Source organism: Drosophila subpulchrella, chromosome 3L (genome assembly GCF_014743375.2).
Source record: "Drosophila subpulchrella strain 33 F10 #4 breed RU33 chromosome 3L, RU_Dsub_v1.1 Primary Assembly, whole genome shotgun sequence".
In the NCBI taxonomy this organism is placed as follows: Eukaryota; Metazoa; Arthropoda; class Insecta; order Diptera; family Drosophilidae; genus Drosophila; species Drosophila subpulchrella.
In genome coordinates, this window is record NC_050612.1 from 28,094,312 (window position 1) to 28,121,352 (window position 27,041).

The 27,041-nt window shown below is 41.0% G+C and overlaps 2 protein-coding genes across 3 annotated transcripts in view; both read right to left on the reverse strand.

Moving 5' to 3' along the window:
• The window catches only part of LOC119553235 (connectin), a 149,234-nt gene that overhangs the window by 28,557 nt on the left and 93,636 nt on the right, over nt 1–27,041 (reverse strand). Inside the window, exon 1 of one of the 2 annotated variants that reach the window (XM_037863504.1) lies at nt 13,698–14,049. The exons of the other annotated variant lie outside the window; for it this stretch is intronic. The gene's annotated coding sequence lies outside the window, so the exon portion shown is untranslated. Of the gene's footprint in view, nt 1–13,697; nt 14,050–27,041 lie in introns of those variants that run through there. 2 annotated transcript variants of the gene reach the window in all.
• LOC119553236 (ubiquitin-conjugating enzyme E2 L5) lies at nt 19,204–19,959 on the reverse strand. The gene has a single exon (XM_037863505.1). It carries the CDS (start codon nt 19,852–19,854, stop codon nt 19,312–19,314), a length of 543 nt encoding a protein of 180 aa, XP_037719433.1. The 5' UTR covers nt 19,855–19,959; the 3' UTR covers nt 19,204–19,311.

A 27,041-nucleotide genomic window follows, 5' to 3' on the forward strand; every position in this document is an offset into this window, starting at 1 on the left:
GTAATCCTTTATCAGGATATTCCAGTTCTGTAGTATATTTGACTATATAGTATGTATTTAGAATTAGAAAATGTTTTTTTGTATTTTATGACTTCTTATAATAATCGTATCTCTGTTCTGTAATTAATTTAGCTTTACAGAATACATACATTTTTAGAAAATAGTTTTCTGTATTGCATGCTCCTAAAATTAGCTCTATCAAAGGGCTCTACTGACTCCACCTTTTCAGCGTTATCCATGTATATTTTTTATGGCCCTTGCAATGCTTGCTTTTTATACAACTTTATAGGCTTCAAAGATCAAAGGCTTGGCCCGGGCAAATCTAATTGCGTTAATTTTCCAGTAATTGTGGTCCGTCTAAGTTCACTTCCAGCCAGGACATGCGATAACGTAAACAGCAGAAAAAGTCCTGGGACAAAGGGAAAACTATTAACACGAAGGGGACAGCATGGGTGGGGTCCTTGGGTGGTGCACATGTGTGTGCGGGATGCGTGGAAGGTTCAGGGGTCAGGGGTCAGAGGCTCACAGGTCGTGGGCGTGGATGGCGCGTTATTGAAATAGTTTCGGCCGCCCGGCGCTGCGGAGACGATAACGACGATGACGACAGCCCAAGGCAATTCCCCATCGTGGGCGGCGTCACGCCCACATGTGTGTATGAAAATGGAAATGAAATAATTGCATTGGCTACGCCTAAAGAAGAACATGCCCCCCCAATTTACCCGCTTTCCCCCGGTGCCCCGTGTTTACTGCAATCATAATCGCTTCCCCCAAACGTTCGTTGACCATTTGTGGTTTTTCATCGTCATTTTCCCTTGTTTTTTACTCATTGCCGTTAATTATGCCCGCATTTCTGGTTCGCCATACACTTTTTGTGTTATTTGAATATTTAATAAGATTTATGCCATTCATGCCGCTGATGCCTTCTGATGATTAAGCATTGAATAATTGCAGTCGCAGGCGGAATCCACCAAAAAAAGGCGGCGGGGGAAGTGCTTTTGTGGCGAACCGAACAATTGTCTGGGGCACCTAAGTTCGACGGGGGCGGGAGGTGGGGGCGTGGCATATCGGGGCATCTAAATTTGATTGTCGGCGGAATGTCAAACAAGTTCAAACGGCGGCTGCCAGTGGCAACCGACCAACCAAATGAAACCCCAGAAAGCAGTTGTTCAAATGGCGGGAAAAATCAGGAAAATGCCAAGTCCCCGGGGAGGGGAAAAACATATGGAAAATTGGATCCAATGACATTGATTGTTCAATTGGGGGGTTTTTCGGGGCAGGTGAGCAAGGTGCCCAAGCATGTTTAGGCGGTAATGCGATACAGGAACATAAAAAGCGATCCAATTTGCTTAGATCGTTAAGGGTCCTCGGGGGTTTTGCGCTCATATTGCCAAAGTTTTCGTATTTATTCCTATTACAGTTTTACTCTGAACTGCACAGTTGAATTTAGTTTTCAAAGAATATTAAATGGTGAATCATAAATTCACAGTGGTATACTAATTTGTTTGTTAAGCTTGTAAAGTGAAGTAACTTTTCACTGTAATTTAAATAAAACCCTTTTTCAGACAGCTTCATATACCAGCTAAAACAAGAACATTCTACTGATTTGATTAAAATCAATTTACCAAATCGTTGCTTCACTTAAACTCCCAGTTCTTTATACACCCCCATGCCATGTGAACAATTTGCATGTGGATAATCTTGGCGAGTCGCTTTCGAAAATTGCTGCAGCGTTTCCATTTCATGTGTGAGGCAATAAAAATTTAATATAATTACGCACAATTTCCAGTTGAAGTTTATGGCAGAGACATGCCAGAAGGATGGGGGTTTTCCTCGGGGGAGGGTACGAAAGCAGGCGAATCACATTCGCAGGACGCAGGACACGACGTGACTTTTGACAGCGGAGGGGCTGAGATGCCGAGATGCGAGATGCTGAGGTCCTGGCAGCTCGCTTGCCTGGGACTTTATGAGCCGCCGCTTCGCCAAGACAAACATAAACACTTGTGCTTCAAAGGGCGCTGGGGTCAGGGGTCAGGGGGCGTGGCAGGACTGCAGCTGATTTCATAAAGTGTAACAAGCCAAAGCTTTGAGCTCAACTGCTGCGACAAATAAGCGACAGCGGAGCCGCAAGCTCCTCGCAGCAGAAAAGTTTGCGAGCGCCAAAGGATATCTGAGTGTGTGTGTGTTGTGGCAGCCTCCACACACACACTTGCACAACACACACACACACACGAAGGACACGAAGGAGACACCGCTGTGAGTGCCTGCGAGTTAAATATTTGTCTCGCTTGTTTACATCCCAGACCCCAAAAGCAAAGTTGCCACACGACTCCCGATCCTGGGGCCCCTCCCCTGGAGCCCCTTCTTCTGGGGCACCTCCTCCTTGAGGTCCTCGAGTCCTCATTTGCCCTTGGCAAGTTGTTATTTCTTAATATTGAGAGCTGCGGATGATAGGCGGCATGATAGGGAGCGGCAAGTGGAAAAACAGCAGTTGCTGGAGGGCGCCAGGCATTTTCCCATCCAAAAACATCAGTCGTTGGGGTTTTCAGTACACCAAGAGAAAAAAGATTTAGTCATATGCACAATAAAGTATTTTTTAAAATATCTATAGGTTTTATATTATTGTAAACATTTTTTGATTAAACATAAATGTACATTAACCATAACTTCAAATAAATTTGTATTTAAGCTTACAATTGTTTTTATTATTTAAAATTATTATTTATAAAACTCAAAAATAATAATGAGTTTTACCAAAGATATAAAAAGATTTAAAAATTAGTGATCATTGCTGATTTGACATGGTTATCTAAATAATAATCAAAAGGAATACTTTCTATTTTTCCGACTATTATGAGTGACAGATTTTTTTAAAGTCAAGATTAATCATTATTTTCGATCCCTGCTTTTTCTTACATTCTTAAACCTTTCAGATGATATTTTCTTCGGTACATCTTGAATATTATTTTTTGTAGAAAATTCCAAAATCTTCACCTTGTACCGAACCCCTCCTTATAGCACCCCCAACACCCCTGAACAAAAAACAACACCCACTCCCGCTAATGTAATTGGGTAATAAAGCTGCTTGGCCGAGTGTTGAGCAGCACCTGTCCCATTACCGTTAGCGTTACCGTTACCAACTATATAAACATTAGTGACAAAAATTAATTAGGCCGACACAACAGCGAAAGCGTTGGCAACAGGACGAATAACACATACATTTCGGCCACGTTTTGAGGCTCGTTCGACGTGGCCATGGCCATGCTAAATGGTCATAATCAACTTCCGTTATGTCCGCACCCACGGCCACGCCCCCTCCGCCCCCACCGCCCACATCGGCAACGAAATGTGCTCATTTACAACAAATAAACAGGGATATAAAAACCATGAAACTGATTTTTCACGCCATTTTCATTTACATTTTTGCGGTTATATTTTTTGGGCCATTCTCGGCTGTTTGCTCTGCCCCGATGCCGGCAGCGCTGCGACTGCGCAGCCAACGCATGTGTAATTAAAATATAATAATTTCCCCGAATACCGCAACAAGCAAATAAACAAACAAAAGAACGAGGCCCAGTGAAAGCAAGAGCACAAGGCAGCGAAAGCGAAAACAAAGGAAAGCAGAGCAGGCACACAAAAACACAAAAAATGGGGGAAACTTTGGGTGGAAAACAGATCCATTGTATTCCCTATAAAGTCCTTAATATATCAACATATATCTTAAAATATTTTAGTTTTCAAAACTATTATAGCTATACAATATCCTTACTTGCAAAATTATTTGTAAGGTACAGTTAATATTTTTATAAAATAAAAAAAACATATGATCTATAACATACATAAAACTACTTTCATGAACCAAGGATTGGCTTGAAAACTTTAAGAAATTTAAAAAGATTTTTCAAATAACCTCTCTTTTAAAAATTATTTTTAGGGTAGAACTTTTTTTACAATATATTAATAAATCTATTATCTATATTATATATTAACTATTTTTAAGATCTAAGTATTGGCTTTCAAAATGTCCAGAATTTTTTAATTATTTTTCAGCAAATGTGGATAATCCAAAAAAGACTTGTAAAATATTTGTATATTTTGAAAATAACCTTAAAGAGCACTTTAGAAACTATTATACCAATACATATTTGATAATAGAATATTTTGATTATATCACAACATATAGATATTGATGAGAAAAAAAATAAACAAAAATAGGAAACTTATAATTTTAAGATCTATGAAAATCTAAGTTTTAAGAACTGACTAAAATTATATCGTATTCCTTGTTTTTGTGTCTCATATACCACTAAAAACATTGGCATACCCTGCATTTCCTGCGCTAGAGTATCATAACAGTAGACACAATATTTATGACGAAAGTTTCGAGTGGGTCGGGGAGAAAGTGGGGCCAGATTGTCTCTCTCTCTGAAGAGTGGGTGGTGAAAGTGGGTTGCCTGGGTGAAGGACAGGGCCATCTGCCAATGATTATGATGATGGCAATCCTGCACGCACAAAAACCCGCACAGGTGAGCTCTTCTCTGGGTTGCTCGTCCTGCGTCCTTCACCTTTCGCCGTGAATCACCCCCCCCCCCCCTTTTTACTCGCAGGACTTCACCTTGTTTTGTGCACATTTGTTACGCTCAATAAATGAAAATGTTCATATAAATATTTCATATTTCCTTCGGTGGTGGCTGCCAAAGCACTTCGGCATGTGCCACGCCCACTCCCAGCAGTTTCCGCCCATTAAATTGACATACGCACATTCGGATTCGTAATCGTATTCATTTCCCTTTTCCTTCTCTTAGGACGCCCCACTTTCCCTTGGCATTTCTTCACTTTTTATTGCCTCGCCTGTTTGCACAAGTTTTGTAATATTTTCGGTTTATGTTTACAGTTGGCAAACGCATTAAAATCACAGATTTACATTTTTTCTCCTTCGTTTTCCGGCTTGAATAATTTAGTGTCGTCGTTGTTGTTGTCGATGTCGCATTATTGAATTTGCATGAGTGGGCGGCGGAGGGTGGGTGGTTATCCAGGGGGTGGAAGGTCCTGCGAGCTTATTGTTTCAAATGTTTTCCTTGGGACACTTGAGAATGCAAACTGTTGATAGCACACACACACACTCGCAAGCAGGGGGTGGTGGTTGGGTGGGTGTTTTCCTGACGGCTTAGGCGGCATTGCCAAGTTGAGCATGGAAATTATTTTTTAATAAACACGACAGCAAACACACAGTTACAAAGGGAACAACCGCTCATCCCGATACTCCAAGGGCCCCATTTTCCGCCCATTTCCAGCGCATTTCCCCCGCATTTTCCCCGCTGCGTGTCCCGTACCTTTGGCCAAAGTGGCAACAGCGTCGAGGGCAAAATAAATAAAGCCACTTTAATATGCGCTCGTTATATTATTTTCTTTTCATTTTCTTGATTCCCATTTTTTTTTATATTTCGCCGCTTCTTCCTGCAGATTCAACCTGTTTTTCTTTCATTTTTGTTTCCTTCGTCTTTCATGTTTTGTTTGCTGCATAAAGGTGGGTGGGAAAAGCCCCCTGCCCAGGGAAAACGGGAAGGGCTTCACTTGTTTGAAGTGCCACGCTCTATTTAAAGGCAAATTGTCTGTAGTCCTTTTTACAAATATTGCGAATTTTTTGCCGCACTCTTCCGCCTCGCTGAATGACCCCTGCCCCTCTGAGCTCTCAAGCTTTTTGCATATTTTTCCGCCGCTTTCTGCTGCAGCCGTCCGAAAGTTGTTGTTGCGGACTGCTGATCCTCTGCGGGAAATCCCCCCAAAATCCTCCGACTTAGCCTCATCCACTCCGCTTTTCCGCTTTTCCGCCTGTCCGCTTTCCCGCTGTCCACTGCCCGGCGAAAAGACAAACTCGCTGAAAAGTAGCGCTCGAGTCTAGACACCGAGGAATGGAATTGCAATCGGGCAGGGCCCACAGTCAAATAGCCGTCTAAAAATGCATCCAACTTTGGGCTGGGGTTAAGGGGGCGGTGCTCGCAGGGGGCGTGGCCAGGGACAGCAGGTTAAGTAAGCATTTTGAACCCCTGCTTAGTCCACTGACCTGTGCAATCGACATTTGCGTACTTTATTGCATTGCGATGGAGATATTTCGCTGAGCAGCGGGGGCCAAGCAATTGGGAAAATATTAATTTGAACAAAAGTGGAGAGCCTATAATTTACTCAGCATAATAATTTATACAATTTTAAAAATATGGAAAGCCTATAATTTATTCGACATCATTTTTGATACTACCAAAACGGACACATAAATTAACATTGCTTAAAAACCAATCCATTAAGATACATTTAAATTCAAAATATATATTTTAAAAAGTTTGTTTTGTGTATTTACTTAAAAATGAGAATATAGTATGATATAAATATAGAATAATGGATTTGATGTGAATCCATTTACAACATTTTTTATGGAGATTTTTGTTAGTTATTTTATTGATTCTAAAAATATATGACCCAGCATGTATCTTTCAAGTCAGCAGAATTTTTAATATTATGATCTTAACATATTAATAGTAAGTTATTATATTAAAAAGTAGAATTTCCTTGAACAAAAAGGGTTCTCGTGGGATAATAAATGCCTGAAAAGGTGATCCGCTGAGGGTCTTTAATAAGTCCCAGCCTAAATGGTATCTTTAGCAGGGAACTGAAAGCTTATTCCCATTTTCCTGCCCTTTGTTGGCCCACCTTTGGCATTTTAAACCGATAGTTTCCATCATCGGGGGCTTATCCCCACTCACCTGCCGTGAATGGCTTTAGTTATAGTTCCAGTCCAGGAAATCCCCGCATTAGTTCAGTGGCCTTTCCACCTTTCCACCTCCCCGGGGATATATACTCGTATCCTGGTTATCCTGCCCCATAAACATGTACGCATAGCCAGCTGAGGCGCCTAGTTTCAATTACACACGCACTTGGCGAAAGCCAAAGGAAAGTGGGTGGTGGTCGTAGGGGAAAAGTGGGTGGTCTGGGGTGAAAGTTCCACATTCCCTCTTTGCAATTGTTGCGCCTTTTATTTGTTTGCTTTCTGCTGTTCTGCTGATGTTTGTTGCTGTTGTTGTTGCTGTTAGGACCGTCGTCATCGTTTCGTGTCATTGCCTTTGTTTGCTTTTTGCAGGACCCTCAATACCCAGCCCCCCCCCCCCCCCTTTTTGGCAGGACCTCTTGTGTTTATTTTCTTTTTATATATTTTGTGCGTGGCGCGCGATACGCACAAAGGCGGGAAAAGCGAGGAAAATGCGGGAAAAGCGAGAGCACGCATGTCCCGCTCTAACCCGCTCCCCCCACTCTTTAGCCCTCAGCCCCTCGTTAAAGGTAAAAATTTATTGTATCTTATTATTATTTTTTTATTGACAATACGTGACGCGTACAGCAGAAACAGCAACCAAAATAAAAACACAGCATAAAAAAGGACACAGATCCTTGGCGGCATAAAACGATTTCGTCCAATCGATTCCCTTTCGCCTTTCTCGCCTTTGTTATTTTATAATTTTCGATTGTTTTGCTTTGGTGCCTTGTGCTCGTGCAATCCATTTTCCCGCCCATCCTTACGTGTCCTTTTTGCCACCCGCTTTTCCGCTTTTCCCGCTGACATTGCGCTTTTGTTGCTCGCAGACAGGAACTAAAAACGCCAGCCAAATCCAGGACACGCGTCCCTTTGGCCCCTTTGTTTCTTCCTAGTTTTTTGTTGTTTAGTGCCGGCTAGAATGCCATTAAAAGCGGCTTAGCGCGATCCCTCGTCCTGCCGGTTGAGCTGGCGTTAATCATTGTTTACCGCCGCCAAAGGACGACCCGCAAATCGAAGATTACGGCCGAACAATTAAGTTAATCAAATCCGCACAATGAAACGAAAATCAAGACATTATGCCGGGGTGAAAGCAAAACTTTCACCAAGGCGACCACCTCCACCCTTTTTGCAAAGTCCTTAAAGAGCAGAAACAATTTGCAGCTACCTTTGTTGTAGTGAGTCCTCTCCCATACACACACACACACGCAGAGAGAGGTCCTTTCGCCGGGCGTTTTATCTACGGCAGGCGAGGAAAAAGTTTTTCCTCATTTCCCCCAGTCCCCCCCTGGAAAACCTCTCAACCGTTTCGCTCGGGGCCAAGTTTTTCGTTTGCTTCAATTAATTTTCATTTGTTTACTAATCTAACAAATTAAACTAACGGTTAGGGAGTCCTCGCACAGGCAAAGGTTTTTCCGCCCGGAACCGTTTCGCATGTCTGTGGGTTTTCGTGGAGCAGCGGAAATTGAAAGGATTTTTCGAGCCCCCCGGCAGAGCAGTGGGTATGACATCCACCCACTAGATCAGTGGGCTGGCTTGCGGTGCATGTGGGCGGGGAAATGGAAAAGCGTTGCCTTGACACTGCCAATTGAAAGTTTAATCAGCATGATCTCTCAATTGGCAAAGGCTTGGGTTGCCCGTGTTTGTGCGGGGAAATTTCGGTTGTTTATTAAAATTATTCGAAGGCTTTTGCGGTCCAGCAAACAGTTTAAAATAAGCCTGCGTCTCGAGGAAATCGATATATGAATTATGAATAACTCTGAACTGTTTGAAGGAAAACTATAAGTGTCTAAAGGAATTCACTTTAAGAATTTAAACACAAAATGGCTCGTATCTTTTTAAAAATTTAAGGCCCAGAGAAAGGATTCCCATTTTTTTACATGAAAATGATTTACATCTGAAAAATGTCTTTTCTTTCCTTTAGCACCAATCCAACGCTATATACGATATATTAATTATGAATAACTCTGAACTGTTGGAGGAAAACTATAAGTGTCTAATGGAATTCACTTTAAGGTTTTAAATACAAAATGCCTCCTATCTCTTTTACAAAAATAAGGGTCCAAAGCAGGGATTTCCATCTTTTTATACCGAAAAAATTTTCCATTCATATAGATTTCCATCTGAAAAATGTCCCTCCTCTCCCTTAGCACCAATCAATTTCTGGTTTTTTGCTGGTCCTCCAACGCCCTTGGTTAACAAGTTGAATCATCAGATTTCTTATCAATGTCTGTTGCCATTTTCCATCCTGACCCTTGCCCAGTGTCGTGACCCTTCCCCATTATCCCGCATTCTCTATTTCCCTTTCCCATAATTTTCCTTTGCCATTTTTACTTTTCCTTTCGCTGCGAAACTGATTTTGGTGTGTATTTTATGCTAATTAATTTTTCACAGATAAAATGTTGGAAAAGAATTCTATGTGGGGAAATTGACTGGGGACTTGGAATGGTAATGGGTTTGGGTTTGGGTTTGGGTTCCAAAAGGGGAAATGATTGAATTGAAGATTTAAAAATAAATCAAGATTTTTATGGTATATGTTTACATACAGACTTTACATGTTTTTTAGTATACCATACTTATATTCGATTCCTCACAGTCGCTTTGGTTCTACAGTTAAAATATTAATATCACAAAAGAATATTTAAATTTACAATACAATTTTGTGTTAAGCATGATTTTGTAAGTCCTGCAGTACCATTTTGAATAAATCCCATGCAAGCTGTCACCTTTTCTGATTTTCCCCCTGAGGTCACCCGTCTCCAAAAGAAAATCTTTGATAAATGCCCAAATAATTGCCCGTTCAGGCTAAGTCGCGATTAGGATCTTGGCCTTCAGCTTTTCGGCCTGGAAAAGCGAAGTGCAGGTGGAACAAAAATGGGCAAACTTTTGTACATTTCATTTTGGCCCCCGGTCGCGTCAAATGTCGCGCCGAAAATTATACCTTTCTCACCCGGGAAAGCCACCTAAAAAAATGGCCAAATAGCCATGCAGAGTACCATATTTTCCACCATCTCCTCCGGTTTTTGTTGTTGGCCAGGCATTTTTCCGGCTTTTCTTTGGCGTTGACGTTGATGTTGGTGGCTGTTTGGTGGGTTTCTTCTGTTGTTGTGCATGCAGCCACGCCCACTGAATGCCCTTTCACTGCCTCCGAGTTTTCCCAGCCCCCGCTTTCCCATTTTCCTGCCCCGTTTTATGTATTCAGTCTCAGTGCGCTCACTTGACTTTAATTCTTTTTTCACACGCCCACTTCGCGGGGCGAAAAGGGGCTGGAAAAGCTGGGCGGGAATGGCAAGTGCAATTTCCTAACGGCTCTTAAGCTGCACAACAACGAGAATAAAACTATACATGAGGGGGTGGTGGGAAAATAGGGGAAAACCACTGAAACATGGCCGGGCTTTGCATTCAGATGAGCATGTCAGCCGAAAGGTGCGTCCGCCCTCGCCTTTTCCCCCAACTCGGAGTTGTAATTGCTCAACATGCCACACATTTCTACAATTTTATGTAGATTTAATAGCTTCCTGAGGCTACCCAGGATCTGGATCTGGGCATCTGAGTCCGGATCCTGTCTCGCATTTCATTTGCTTGCGTGACATTTCATTTGAGTCGCCGCCCGGGATTCCCAGGATATGTGCCGCAAATTGCTCGGGATTGGTCACTGCAACTTTGCCTCTTTAATTGATTTAAAACAAAGTTGGCCCGGGGAACACGTGTCGGGGAATGTTGCGGCCAATCGCGTGGAAAAGTTGGAAAAGCTGCTGGCCGGAGAGGAAAAGCCTTTCGCGAGCCGAAAACCAACAACTTCCGACACTTGACTTGACATGTTAATTGGCAGGCAGGCGAGCAATCATCGCGGGAAAACTGTTTCAGGTCGGAAAAGCGGGGTGTTAACTCAAGTGAAAGTTGTTCATAATTATAAGAGAACTCTAAGTGTAATTCCTATATTTGTATGAACATTATGAGTTCACAGGAAAAATTATATTTAACATTAAATATGTCTGAAAGCCTTAGTTTCTAAATGTACAATATTTTATCTTAAGATATTTTTGGGAATGGTATATATATATTATATTGTTTTCCCCTATTTGAACCTTGTCAGTGATTTTCAAATCACTTTGTATTCAATTTGCACATACGCCCTTATTTCCTTATACCATTTTCCCAAATAATCCCCAATGTAATCAATAGAAAATACATCTTTCCACATTTCCTTTATCCTCTTGCTGAACACTTCTTAATTTCGTAACTTTTCCGGGCTTTTCCCTGCTTCTTTGCAAATCAGCTTTCACACGGAGTTTACTGTGCTGCCAGAATTCTTTGCGCAAAATATGCTTAAACATCTCATTTGGCATTTCCTTTGAACATCCTAGCTGCTGGCTCATACATCAAATATGAATTCGTTTGGCATTCCGAGCCATTTCGTGCTGCTGCTGCAGTGCTGCTATTAAGTATCTGGCAGATACTTGGGTGCACACTTTGCATCTTGCTTGTAATTGTATGCAGTTGGGTTCCGCATATGAAATTGCCTCCCCCACTTTCCCGCTTTCCCGCTTTCCCGCTTTTCCCCTAAGCCGTTGATGGAGTGCTCGAGTAGAAAGTGGAGCGTTCGGAGAAGTAGTTTGCCAAGAATTGTCGCGGATTGCTGATGAGGCTGAATGCGGGACTTCCGATGGGAACTTTGGGTGGGATTTCGAATGGGTGGACACTTGGTTGCCCAGCAATTGACGGTTGTGGCTGCAATTTTATATATTTCCCGCTTCTCTGCGGTCCTCGATTTCCATTTCCCTGTCAGCTTTCGCTTTTCCAGCTGAAAGCCAAAGCAATCCAGCAGTCCGCAAACTGCAAAATGCAAACTGCAGCCGCATCCGCATCCGCATCTGTGCAACCGGCTATTTGTATCTGCATCTGCAACTGCAGCTGTATCTGTATCTGGGCTTTGGCTCGGTGCGTTTGTTTATGGTTTTATTTGTGCTCGGCTTAACTCCCCCTCAGATTGTTTGTCTTTTGTGGCTGCGAATGCATTTTTCAAACAAATTGCAAATCATTGCCTAACAATAGTTGCCTCTGCCTCGTTTTAGTCTGATTCCAACCCACTTCACTTTATCTCTTCGGTTCTTCTCTGTGTATTAACAAATGCGGTGGAAAAAATAGTTTTAAGAGAACCGGAAAACCTATGGTAGTGTTACCATATATTTGAAAAAAAATAATAATAAAATGGTATATATAATAACATATTGTAATATTACACAAGATTCACTATCAATATCAACAAATATTTAAATGTACATCCCTTGGTTGAATAAAAAATACCAAAAATAAACGATCTTAACAATGGCTTAATACAATGTTTTATATGCAAATAGCTGCTATTTTTGCGACCCCTTGTGTGAATTTCCCACTGCATGTGTTCGTTTTTCGGGTTGTGAATCTCCGACCACAATGACAGTGATTTAGTTTTTGGCTGTGAGTCTATTACACGAGGTTTTTGTGGGCCCAAAGAGCTGGAAAGAGCTGCAACCAACCCCAAGGTTAATGTTAAATTTCGCAACTTTTGGCCCTCGCCATTTATCAGTGGGGAAAGCAGTCGGGACAGAAGTGGCCAAGTCAGAGTTCCGCAAAACTTAAATTGCATTTAAAAATCCCGACTTGGAGACACTTTTTGGGGGATCTATTTACGTTTGCGATTTGTCAAATGGAATCTCGTTCGCAGTGCGTTTTTCTTTGCTTTTCGCAAAGTTAATTTGCAGACATTTAGCCGAGAATAAGAAAAAATGAAGAACAACTTTGAAAGCAAGAGTGGAAAAGGACACCCCGGGTGCCCGAGATCTGGAATTCGTTTTATTGAATTAAATTCCGGGAAATGTCCCAGGGATTTGTTTGCCTTTGTTTGCTGTTTTGTTTGTTTGTTTGTTTGCCTGTTTGTCTGGCAAAAGTTTTCCAACTGCGAGGAATCCGCTGACTTTGTTTAGCCCACTTAGCAGGGCAATATGTATAAATACGCATAAGTATGCATCATAGAAACATGGTTTCTTTCCTTTTTATTGTGAGTTTTCCCTCGCCGGCAGCCCTTCTCCAAGTCCTCCGAGTGTTTGAGCGACCATTGACCCACAAAAAGCACCTCGGAAGTCGGCACAAACACAGAGGAAAATGTCAAGAGTTTCGTCCTAAAAACCTGCCATTACAATCTTGGGGGAAAATCCGCTTTAAGTTGCCAAAGCCCCGAAATAATGGAAATTTTCTTTGATAAGACTTTTGAAGAAAACGATTTGCTTTTTAATTTAATACAAAATCATTCGGGTTGTTCATTCGGGTTTTTAGCTATGTTGTAAATAATTATTTGGTTAACTCGTTTTAAAAAACACTTCTTAGAATCTTAGAATTGTCTTGTATTCCCACTTCTAAAATAAAAAGTTTTGATATTTCTTATGACTTCAAGAAATAACGAGTCTTAAAACGATATATTAGATATTTGTATCTCACAAGAATTTTCTGGCTTAAAAGACATTAAAATACTTAGATTAAAAAATATATATTTATTTTATTTTTCAATCATCGAACAATTTTTTTTCAATTGTTATAAATTAATTATTTCATTTTCTGAACAACACATTTGATTAAAGTATTTTTAAAACAAGTATTAAGTTTTCTGGTTATCACTAAATAATTATGTTATGTTATTAAAGAATTTTATGATCATAAGAACTTAACAAAAAGAATTTATACAACATAATGATTAAAAAACTTGTTCAGTCGCATTGAGTATTTTTTCGTTAGTCCAATTTTCCAGCATATTTTTTTTATTGCACTGCGTCAAAATGCAAGCTGCACAAATAAGGACTTTTCATCCTTTTCATAGTCCTTTTGCTTTTCCTTCTGTTTTACTTGCGCCAAAAACGGAACTTACTTGGTTTTCTGGTTTTCTTTTTTGGGAGATGAATGCTCCACTTTGCACGAACACAGCGACACTGATATATCTTCTTGGCCGATACGATCGAGTCGTGTTTTTCACTTCTTCAAGTCGGAAAATAGGGAAATCGAGAAAAGTGCAGAGCGCAGAAATTGTTGCAATTAAATTACGGCTAAGACTTGTTGCACTTTGGCACGCACACTCGTTTATAGGGGTAGCCCGGAAAAACACACAAACACTTTGGCAGTCCTTGTGGAAAACGCGAGCGGAAAATCGCGAGGGGCGATTGTGGGATTGCGATTTCGATTTTTCACTGGGAGGCAAGAGGCAACACGTTGTTGACACAAAGACCGCCTAACGAAGAATAATGATTTTCACGCACACGCGACGGCTGACAACGGTAAACGGGAACGGAGTGGCAAGTGGAACGCGCTGCTAACGAGGCTGCTTGCTCTCTTTTCCCAATTTCCCATTTTCCCACTTTCCCCACCCCTCGATTTCTCCCTTTTGCGAGCAGCGCCAATTGAGCTATCAACTGTTCCGCTGCCCAGGCGTTCCCCTCTCTTCCACTCGTTTCCCTTTCAGTTTCCTTGGCTGGCTGCTCTACTTTCGCTCAGCGCAGGCGCAGCTCATCGTTGCGCTCTTTACGCTCGCTCTTTCTTTCAACCAGCCTTTCAATCGTCTGTTCAACCGCTCTCTTTGCTTGCTTGCTCCCTGATTTTGTTCCATTTCCATGCCATTCCGTTCCTGCTTTCGAAAGCAGTGAGTTTTCACAGGACCTTTCTCCTGGCATTGTTGTTGTTGCTGCCTTTGTTGTTTGTTTCGTGCGGATTGTTGTTGTTGTGCGCAACAGGTCTCGTCCCTTTGGCCCCGCCCCCTTTTCCCCGCCTCCTGTGTTTTCATTGCCTTTGCTTTGAGCTGCTTTGTTGTTGTTTTCCTTGTTGCCATTTTGCTTTATTTTTCCTGCTGCCCAGAAGTCCTTGTATATTTATATTTATTTGCGGGCTTTTTCTACGGCATATGCAAATACTAGGGGATTTTTGACTTTTAAGTGTTCCGAGTTTTTGATACTTTGTAATATATGACGCTTTAAATTTTGTACAGTTTCATTAATGATTTTTAATATTTTATAAAGATGACTAGATGTTTTAAATTTTGTATAATTTTACTATTGAATTTAAGCATTTTTTAAGGATGAGAGATAGCACATTCTAATAAAAATACTTATTTTTGTATTTTATTTGTTATATTATTTTAATCATGGAAAGTATAATTTGTATTATTTTAGAAGTTATTACTATTGTTTATTATCTTTTTATTTATCATATATGTGCACATATATTTATTTATTCATGGAATAAATCCATGTATTAATACCTTTAACTTTATTTAACTTTACATAAAACTACTACTGTAGTTTTTGGAACCATACCATAAATAAGAATGTAAAATTTGTAAATTCAAAAAGGAACTTCGGAAAGTTGTTCTATCATATATCATATGTTATATATCATATATCATTTACTTTTTTTCTGCAAGAAGTATACACAGTAAACCCGAACTTCCTCTGCAAGAATTATTCTTTAAGGACTTAGATATCTCCAGCCTTTTTCCGAGCGCAATATACCCAACTAGCGAGCACTTGACAGGTATAAAACCGTTTTAGCTTGACTTTCACTCCACCTGCACACTGCTTTCTTTTCTCACTGCATTGGCATTGCGTGCTTCTAGTTGGCTGTGTGTGTATAAATAAATTTGCATATAATTGTTTGCATGTTGAGTGCCTTTTAATTGATTTTATTGGTTTTACAAGCAGAGCGCACGACAGAAAACCGCTGCAGTGAAAACAAAGGCAGAAATCCCCGCAGCCAGCTTAAGCTCTCTTTTGCAGCAGTTGCTATCCGAGAATCCGAGTATCCGAGTATCTGAGTATCTGCATCTGCACCTGTAACTGCACCGGCATTCCACCCCATATCCGTATAATGCGAGAACTATATCTACCATTTATTTACTTGTAAGCACTTTTGGCCCAGCAACCCACCGAGTTCATATATGAATTAACAATGCTTCATATCTCAATCTGACTTTGTTTGTCCATCTGCGTGTGTGTGTGTGTGTGTGAGGTCCTGGGTAAATTATGCAGTTTATAAGCCGCATATTTTATGGGTCGCAGGTCGTAAATTGTTATAAAACAGCGCCCACCCGCCGTCTTTTGGTAATGAATGCAAAATCGATCGACCATTTATGCAGCTTTATTACATTTGGCTTAAATCAATTTTTGTTGCACAAATTAAGCAAATTAACTTTAAACTATACGAATTGATAGTGCTTTTAAAATTGTTTAATTGAAGGCCAAAAATGTGAAAGCTGATATGGAATTTTAAACACATTTGTTTTGGGTTTTAGGATTAGAAACCAATTTCATTCCCAAATTTTGCTGTTTTTGTGGATCTTAATTTCGTTCTGGCCAACAGTAATTAAGTAACGTTGGAATTATGTAAAAAACAAAAGAAAAACTTCGGAGCGGTTGCCACGGTTATATAATTCGTCCTTCGTCCTTTCGGCTGTCTGTAGCTAATCAAAAACTGCGATTCATTGCCGCAGAGCAAGATGAAGTGGGCGGAGAAAGTGGGAAGGGGGATGGAGATTGAGATGGAGAAAGGGGAAGAGAAAGAGAAATAAAGCAAACAGCAAACGACTTCTGCCAGTGACAGACACTAGAGGGCGCCACTTGGGCGGTGGGCGTGGCCGAGTTCGAGTCCGAGAAGTTTTAGCTCCAGCATCAGGGACTATACCGAAAAAAAAAGTGCCACAAATTTATTTTCAAAAAATAAGCAATTAAATTTAATATTTTTGAAGGAATATTTGAAATAACAATTTTTTTAAATACCCAAACAGACTGTAATATTATTTCAAAATTATTAAATTAAAAGCAATTGAATGTAAGGTAAGGGAACCCAGTTCACAAGCTGACTAACTCATTAAACTAAAAAGCTTAATATGTATAACCAATATAATATATATATTTTAATAAATTTATAATATGTATATAACAAATAATATATAAAATTATAATTTTTTTAAGAACAGAAGAGCTGTTATGGTTATTACAACTTGGGGAGTAAGAAAAAATATCCTTTCAAAGATTGAAATGCTTAAAATGCTTAAAATAAGAGGGGGAATTTCGTTTAACAGAAAAATCCAATTAAAATTAATATAAAATTAATTTCACTATGTTTCTTTGAGTGTACAATCGCGAATCCTCGATGTCCGAGCTGAAGGACGACGGCAGCAATGGGTGTCAATGACTGGCCTGCCAGTTGGAAGGTGATAATAATCAGTTGGCAGTTTTAACAAGACACACGCCTCGACCGCCCCGCCCCTCACAGCCCCTCCCCGCCCCTCACCGCCCCTCCCCGCCCACTCAAACATGCTCGCACATAGAAAAACTGTTGACGCTGCCGCCATGGTAATCCATCTTCACAATGGTTGCTCCGGACACCAGTTATCTGGACCCATCCCCATCCCCATCCCATCCCCACTCCCTTGAAGCACTTCCCCTTCCACCAGCCTCTATCTGTTTGGGCAGTAAATCCAGCAGTAAAGAAACTAGATACAAATATCTTTAGCCGGGCTGTGTGTGCCTTTGGCCTTTGCTGTAATTATAGTGGCAGCTTATTCCCATCGCCCATCTCCCGGCTCCCTGGATCCATATTCCAGATCCCAGATCCGAGCAGCCAGCTCCCAACTCCCCCTTCTGCCATTGACAAGTCCAAGTTTGGTCGCAGATAGGGAGTGAGTGAGCATATCAAGTGAACTGCCCAAAACACACAGGCACATTAAACGCATACACACAGGGATTTACACAGGGAAAAAAATGTGGGGACTTAAGGATATTTCCCTAAAAATAATACTGAAAATAAATAAATATGTTTGGGATGTACTTATACAAAACATAGATAACTTTCTGTAGCTACTTTATTTTAGCAATTTATTATTATTTAGAAAATTATAGACTCAAGGTCATTCCCCTTACCAATTTTTACTCAGAAGTCCTGAATACTTTTATGAATTTTTATAATATAATGTCTTACAAAGATTATAACGATTACTTAACATGTTGTACTTTTAAGATCCTATTTCTACCCAGCTTTATATAATTTAAGATGATGAACTAGTTTAATTTTCTAGTCAAAAGTCTTAAGCATTATTAAAAACCTTTTCAAAGAAATGGTTAATATTCCATTTGTAGTTCCAGTAAAAACTTTAAAAATAACTAAATATATAAAATATTTTAAAATACATTTTACTAAAATCTCAAAACTGTATTTTAACGTTTCAAACTGTAACTTTAAGTCCCTTGCACACATTTTAATATTTTCTTTATAATCAGGATACATTTTTTTTCAGTGCCAGAAGTGTGAAGGATGGCGATGGGGGCCGTAAAGCAAGTCACATGTGTCCTCGGTGTTCGTAAAGTTGATTCATTCATTGCTGAAATTTATATGCCCCGGACGCAGCACGGATTTTCAGCGGTTCAGCAGCAGGACTTTGACGCTGATGCGGATCCAAATGCGGATAGGAATAGGAACACGGATGCGGATGATGTGGATCTGGATGGGAATGCGAATACGAATGCGGATGAGGACGATGACGATGACGACGACGATGATATGCCGCTGACAATGGCAATGACACTGGCAGCTAATGCCGCCCGCTCGCTGGGCGACGCCGCGTGGGGCATCCTTGTTTGCCGCCGAGGCGGATGATTTATCTCGCAGCTGGCTGCCACAGAAGTGTCCTGCCGGCCTTCCGCTGGGGGCTCACTGTACGCTTCCAATTAGATGGTCATATGACCATACGCACGATGCCTCAAACGGGGGAAAACAAAGCTTCGCCGGCAATTTAAGACGCAGCTCCATGGGAGACTCAATCGAGAAAGTCCCTCAACTCCATTTCCAGCAATTGGCGGCGGATATAATATATCGATAAATGGGCGTTGATTGGGGCAATACACCAGATTCAAATGTGATTTTAATAGAGTTCGGGGAATGGAGCATAAAAGGCGCTAAGCCTCTACATTCAATACAGTCGATAAAGTATATTATTTCATGTTGGGGAATAAACATTTAGTGAGTCCATTATCAGAGGAATGAGTGCTTAGGAAGTTTATAATATTGATTACAGAATAAGGCATACGCAGAACCCTTTTGATTTATGTAATTACAATTACTAACATTTCTCATAAAACCAAAAGCCCTTAATCCACTTAAAAATTAAAAATTCCTTTAAAAAAAAAAGCTTTTAAACAACACCCATATAAAAAAATACAAATTCTGTAAAAAAATATACCTTGACATATTTTCAGAGAAGCGGTCTGATACTTTTTGGCTGCGATTATGTCAAAAAGTTTTTCCTATTCACTACCCCCACACGAACAGTGTGCTCAGTGTAATCACATGATATGTCCTTAAAAATAGTATTCTAAAAGCTCGTTTTCACATCTCTTCATATATTATAATTTATTTTTTCGTACGTCTTAATTTACTGTCTGGCATAGTAAGTTTACCCATTCAATTTTCATCATCTACAACTTACGGACGTTAAGTCTCTAATCTTTCGACATCGCCTTTTTGCGTTTACGGGCGAACTTAGCTATTTCCTCCTCTGTGGGCCGTCGTTCACTGTATTTCTGGACCCAGGCATCTGCCATCTTGAAGAACCTCACCGGATCATTCCGATACTCGCCGGCCATTTCCATATGCCAGGCATTTTCCGGCTGCGGATCGTTGATGGTGGCCAGCAGAACCTGCAGGACTTGGTCGATCCGAGTGGTCGGGATCCAGTGCTCGATCTCCAGAATAGGCACACAAATCTGTCCACGTTCGTTTACATTCAGGTGGTACATCTTCGTGTTTATGTGGATGCGAGGTGGCTTGAATGGATAGTCCAGCGGAAAGTCGATCTCCATTTTGTAGGCGCCCTTGTCATAAGGCGGAGCCACCGGCATCAGCAGCCCTGACCACTTGTAGATGTTATTCGGCTCCACCCACAAGTTGCGGAACTGCAGGTTCTGCTTGTCCTCCAGCATCAGGGCCAACTCGCGGTTCATCCGCTTGGGCCCGTCCATAAGGGGCTCCTCCTTTTTGGCCATGGTCCCCGGTTTATATTCCCGTTCTGTGTTAGCGAGTGTAGGTACTTGTGTCTGCGGGTGTGGAAGTTTTCTGCTGGATTTTGTTAACGTTTTTGGACGGGACTACTAGGGTGCCGAAAGGGGAAGCACTCGGAAAAATTTCATTTATATAATTTTTACTTTGTGGTACCTTTTAAATATTGTTACACTAATGAGCTTTCAGTTAGTACAAGACAGATCTATTTGTTATAATTTAAATTTAAACAACTTAAGGCAATTTTCCCATTCAAAGAACACTACCTAGTTTTAAAAAATATTCCCTCTTCGACCTAATAAAATTATTAATTCAAAATATAAATTATATTTTAGCATAGTAAGGTAAACTTAATATAAGTTGAATTTTTTACATACCTATATCAATTTAAAAAAAAGTTGCTCAAAGAAATGAGTCCCCCTACTTCCTCCAAATAGTATTCTTAATTCATGTCCAAAATCCCCAGTGCTTTCTCTGAGTGAATGTGAATGGAAATGCTACTTAAAAGCAGGGCGAGAAGGGTGCTAGTTGAGTTCCAATGCATAGGAAAAATCCTTTCACATTGACATTAATCCCCGAAATAGCTGGCGAGAGTCCGGCTGACGTCGACAGGCCCTGACAGCAGCACATTAGGATCAAACGTGGTCGAAAACCCAGAGCCTGGGAGATGGAGTTAAGGCTATATGGTCGAAGCTTTATAGAGTTTCGGAGACTAGAGCCCGAAGCGATGGCGATACAATTCCCGGCCCTCGAAATGAAAAGCCGTTTTATGTGCTTAGCCGCGTTGGAGTTGCAAAAATCGGGCTGTTTGCCTGCCCTTTATCCAGTATTTCCTTTTTTCTTTGCCTGTCATATTTAAAGCGCAGATTTCATAACCCCGGGCGGCGAGTGAGTGGCGTGTCTGGTCGAACAGAATGATCCTGGCTGGCGGATGATGAGATTGCCATTGACATTTTAGTTTTCAATTAGTTGGAAAAGCCAGCAGCGCTACCCCTCGCTCCCCTGCATTTATTCCCCCGGGGAAACAGTCGTCTGTGCCACTCATAAATATGTAAAAATCCGCCAGCAATCCAAAGGAACCAAAGGAACCAGCTAGGAATATTTACCTTTTGCCTGGCAGATAACAAAAACATAAAAATTAAATATCAAAATGTATGCGACAGCATCGCAGTGCGTGTGTGTAATTATTTATAAGCAGAGATGTCATCATCATGTAAATGAAACCAGAGCGCCAAAGGACGCTCCAAGGACCCGGGACCCCCGAAAGGACCTCTATGGCAACGGGATTGCCAGCTAAGCATAATTATTTCATTTCCCCCTGTTTGTCTCTGTGTGTGAGTGAGTGAGTGTATCTGTGTGAGCACAGTGTGATTGATAGCTGCGACTTCCTAGGCCGTGTCCTTTGCCGTTTGGTTACAGCTTCAAAAGCCAAAGCGGAACCGAGGTTCCTGCCACCAATGGCTTTGAAGTGCCTCCTTGATTTATTTGTTTCGCATTTAATTAAGATTGTTTTAATGGATGCTTGACTGTTTTGTCTTATTTTTTGACTCTTTTTAGGTTCGTTATATTTAGAATCTAGTTACTGAACCATTGAGATAAGGTAATAAAAATATGGCAAGGCCCAAAACAAGTAGATCAAACATTAAGGTGAGTCTTAAATTGGACCTTCGTTAAAAAGAAAAATTTGAATACAGAATATTAGAGAGCTCAATCACAAATTCTTAGAGGTATTCCTTGTCTAAATCGATATCTAAGAACTCCAGTTATGGAATCTATAAGTGCAGTTTTGGGTTCCCATTTTAAAAGCCCTTGGAATTACGGAAAAATAGAACTTGAAAAGGGACCAAAATTTTGACCCTCTTTTCAAGGGAATATTTTAATGTAGGATAATTGAGAATTCGACCACAAACTCATCGAGGTATCCCACTTCGAAATCGGTTTTATATAACTCAAGTTATGAAATCTGGAAGTGCAGTTTTGGGGTCCCATTCTGGAAGCCATTGGAATTACGGAAAAATCGCACATGAAAAGGGGCTAAAATTTGGACCCTCTTTTAAGAGGAATATTTAAATGTAGAATGTTAGAGAATATAAACACAAACTCATAGAGGTATCCCACTTCGAAATCTGACTTATATTACTCAAGATATGGAATCTGGAAGTGCAGTTTTGGGGTCCCCTTCTGGAAGCCATTGGAATTACGGAAAAATCGCACATGAAAAGGGGCTAAAATTTGGACCCTCTTTTAAGAGGAATATTTAAATGTAGAATGTTAGAGAATATAACCACAAACTCATCGAGGTATCCCACTTCGAAATCGGTTTTATATAACTCAAGTTATGAAATCTGGAAGTGCAGTTTTGGGGTCCCATTCTGGAAGCCATTGGAATTACGGAAAAATCGCACATGAAAAAGGGCTAAAATTTGGAACCTCCCTTAAAAGGAATATTTGAATGTAGAATGTTAGAGAATACAACCACAAACTCATAGAGGTATCCCACTTCGAAATCGGTTTTATATAACTCAAGTTATGGAATCTGGAAGTGCAGTTTTGGGGTCCCATTCTGGAAGCCATTGGAATTACGGAAAAATCGCACATGAAAAAAGGCTAAAATTTGGAACCTCCCTTAAAAGGAATATTTGAATGTAGAATGTTAGAGAATACAACCACAAACTCATAGAGGTATCCCACTTCGAAATCGGTTTTATATAACTCAAGTTATGGAATCTGGAAGTGCAGTTTTGGGGTCCCATTCTGGAAGCCATTGGAATTACGGAAAAATCGAACATGAAAATGGCCTAAAATGTTGACCCTCTTTTAAAAGGAATATTTGAATGAAGAATGTTAGGGAATTCAACCACAAATTCATAGAGGTATCCCACTTCGAAATCGGGCTTATATAACTCAAGTTATAAAATTTGGAAGTGCAGTTTTGGGGTCCCATTCTAAAAGCCATTGGAATTACGGAAAAATCGAACATGAAAGGGGCTAAAATTTTGACCCTCCTTTAAAAGGAATATTTGAACGCAAAATGTAAGAGAAATCAATCCCAAACTCATAGAGGTAGCCCACTTCGAAATCGGCCTTAAATAATTAAAGTTCTGGAATCTAGAAGTGCAGTTTTGGGTTCCATTCTGAAAGCCATTGGAACTACGGAAAAATCGATGATGGAAATGGATTGAAAATTTGCCACCCTCTCAAAAGAAATAATTGAATGCAGAAAATAAGAGAAGTCGAACACAAACTAATAGTGGTATCAATAACTCAAGTTATAAAATCTTAAAAAGCAGTTCCGATGGATAATTCGAGGGCGAGAATCACAGCGACTGCTCTGCCAGATTGCCGCCTAATCAATAGTTTCCTGTAGTTTGGCTGCCTTATTTAGCACTAGGGAGCTGCCGAACTCTGGGCGAAAGTTGGCCCAACATGATAGATGCCTGCTCATCTAGAAGGCAACAAAAAAGCAGAAAATCCGGTGGCAGCCAAGGCGTCTGACAGCTCAGCGGGAGGGCATTTCCATCTCCACCCGGATCTGCACCCCATCTCCACCCACCCATCAGTGGCGTTGTCGTCGCCATACTTTTAGCATAAACAGCCGGAAGCGGAAATGTTGATGACGCTCGCCGTTCAGCGCTCGCAGTTTGCTGGTGGATAACGGATACTCGGCAGCTCTCATATATCCATCTGTGTGTGTGGTTCTGTCAGCCTAGCAACCCCAACCCCCAGCCTTCTGCCCCAAAAACCCTACCCCATACTGACATCCACCGCATTTGTGTCATTTGTTTAGCTGTCATTGCCGGCGTATTGCCGCTGACAGCTCTCCGTTGCTTTGGAGCGATGGCGCCAAAGATTCGAAAAGGGGGTTGAGTCCCGAGTCCTTAGTCCTGGCACTTCCCCGTTTCGATGAGAAATCACCCAGAAATTAGCCGTCGCCGCATTAAATCTAATCTGATCCGATTTTCTATTAGCAATTGCCTAGTCCTGCTGAGATTTCCTCCCCGAAAATGTCCCTCTTTTTATACTTATTTGTCTTTGTTCGGGGCATTCCTGCTTGTTATCTCAATTTGCCTGCGGATGTTACATTAACTTTTTTCTTCCAGTGTGTGGCGTGTGTTTGTTTGTGCACTTTAATCTTTTTATCGTACTTTAACACTTTGGCTTCGGTTTCGTTGACTTTCACGCCTTTTGTTCTGCTCCTTTTGGGTCCTTCATTAGCCCAGGAATACAAAAAAAAGGAAAAAAATCCAGGACCAGCAACAACGCGCGAAAAATGTCGCGTGCTGATTTGTCCTTTTTTTCCCCTGCCGACTTCCGCCGCCTGTCATCGACCTTTTCGGGCCCTTTTGTCAAGATCTGGGTATCGTTTACAGCCCTCGAGGGATTGGGATTAGAGCGGGATGGCCAGAGGTGGATAGAGAGAGATAGCGAGCCTGATATATGGCGCGATTAACGTGAAAGGTTCCTAATTGATTTGGACAATGGGGGGAATGGACGGATGGACGGGTTTATCGACAAGTGTCAACTGCCCAATTCGCCAGTTGACGTTTGGCCAAAAGCGATTGGCGGCCGTGTTGCTTAAAGCTGGAATTAATTAAGCGGGGCCTATCAAAAAGCAAATGGAGCCACGTCCTGATACCCACTCACGACATTTCCCCGTGCAACAGATTATTTATGCCTTCAGTGGATGCACGACATGGTCGTCATCGTTGCCATGGCATAATATTAAATTACGCGAAGTAAATAAGAGCCGGCACTCGAACACACAGGTTCCGTACCTGGAGTCAACCGCACACTCAAGGGCCCATGGCTCCTCGCATCCTGGTATCCTGAGATGTCGACGGCATAGGCACAGCTACGATTTCAGGGCTGCACAAAAGGTAACTGGAGATGAAAGGTCCTTAACGGGTTCCTTGACAATACACAAAAAAAATGTCTTAATATATAAAAATAAGTTAAAACCAATTTAGAAGACCCCATAAACTTAAAAAATATTTTATTCATTGATAAAAAACTAAGTGCCCTTTTTAAAGGTATTATATAAATTGTTAGAAAATAAAACTGGGGATAATTGTTTGTAATATAAAATATATACATATATTCATGCAGAGCCTTAAAAAATATATATACATTATTACCACAGAGGGACTACAAGCCTACAATAATATTTTACCTTTTTTATAACACTCCAATAGAAGAGTGCCCTTTTAAAGGCCTAAACCCTTATTAGAGACTGCCCTAAAAATGTATAAATCAAGCTTTAAATTAATGATACGAGTATACCGCCGTCGCGAGCCCATTTTCCGAATCGAGCACTTCTGCTCGACTTGCCTGGTTTCCAGTGGGTCTTAATTTGGTGCCCGCTTTGTCATAAATAATGCAAGGCAAACGTTGCAACAGCCTTCTCTTCGCCCAGGACACCCGGCAATCCAATCCCCACCCAATTCGAGGACCCATTTCTCAACCCTTTTTCGCCTTTACTACCAATCCTGCCGCTGCTGCTGGTGCTGCCATCGTTGTCGTTTGCTCGCGGGCATTACTCAATATGCAGTTAGCTGTGCTCAAACGTGCTGCAATTACGGCTCCAACCTGAGCACCACACTACCCCCCCCCCCCCCCCCCCCCTCCGAATTTTCCCGCCCAGTGCCACGCCCCCCTTGAAAAAGGCTTTTTGCAGTGAGCAACGTCATTTGTACTTAATGACTTTTCAACGTCGTGTGCGTGCAACGTCATTTTCTTGAGGCTTTTTTGGCTGCTGCCGCTTGGCTCGTTCGTTGTTCGCTCATTTGCTTATTGCATTTAAGGGGGGAGGGGGTTTAAAGGGGATTCCCCATAAATAAAACACGCACGCAGCCCACGGGGCGTATACGTGATGCGTGCCATGCACCTGTTGCAGCCGCCGTTTTGCACCGCGTTTAATTGCAAAACAAGTTGAACACATGCATATTCAACCAAAAATACAAAAATACATTCCAAAATGGGTGAAAGCTTAAGCTTAACTGCGGTCCACTCATATTTCACAGATCGGCAAACATCAAAGTAAGGCCTAAAAGGAAAATCACCCAGAAGACATAAAATAAATCGCTGCTTTTGCAGTGTGCAGCCTTCGTATCGGAAAATGTTTAATAAAACACATCTGCCCCTCGAGTGGCAAAATTATTATATATGGGCCACGATGGGATTTTCTGGGTACGCAAGTGATTTAAAATATTTCTTTTGACAGCTCACCCAAAGTTTTTTGCTTTAATCGACGAGTGGGGTTGGCGGCCCATTAATAACGCAACAAAAAAGGTGCAGGCCGGGATAAAAATGAAATTCAATAAGCGTGATTTGGATAGCCAAACGGCAGAAGAACCGCATCGAATGGGGCCAAGGAATGGAATCATCCGAGCAACTGGTCAAAGCATTCAGCCAACCCTCGGTGATTTGGCGAGGGGGAATGAGGGCGAAATATTTAAGGCGTTGGCCCGGGGATGCCAATAAATCAAAGGGCCCGAAAAAAGGTTGCCCCCGAACAATGCGCGGCATCTGTAGAATTCTGCCTCATATACCAAAAAGGATACCCATCAGATGTGTGTTTTGTGTATGTTGTTCCTTGTTTGTTGTTTGTTATTTGTTGTGCCTCAGTGTTGTATTTGTTAGGCACACTTTTGGGAGGGGTGTGGAGTTCGGGTGGCTGGTGTCTAACTTTTGAGCAATTAAGTTCTCAACTTCCTGAATTCATCAGGAATTCACAACTTTAATTTGATATCCGAAAGGCTTTTCGGAAATGCAATAAATACTCCTTCGGTTAGCAACTTCTTTGGAATTTAATCTTATTGGGGAAAATTAAATAGGCAGCCTTATTTGAGAGAATATCATCCCTATATATTATAAATAAATTATTTTAAAGTATTTATCCTTAACTATTTTTTTGTGAAATGTTACTCAAATTTCTAAGATCTTTTCCCTGTCAAAATATATTTTAAAATAAAATATAAATTCCAAGTAAATACCTGCACTCTCACTTTCGACAACAACGATTCATTAGTCATTCTCGCAAAGTGCAGCCATCAAAACTTGTGACTTCATTCTGGAAAATAACTCGTTTATTTAATTTTCGGTAGCTTTGGATTTCATCAAGAGATTTTTTGTTAGTCTGTGGAAAACATGTTCATAATTGGTTTTACACACTCTT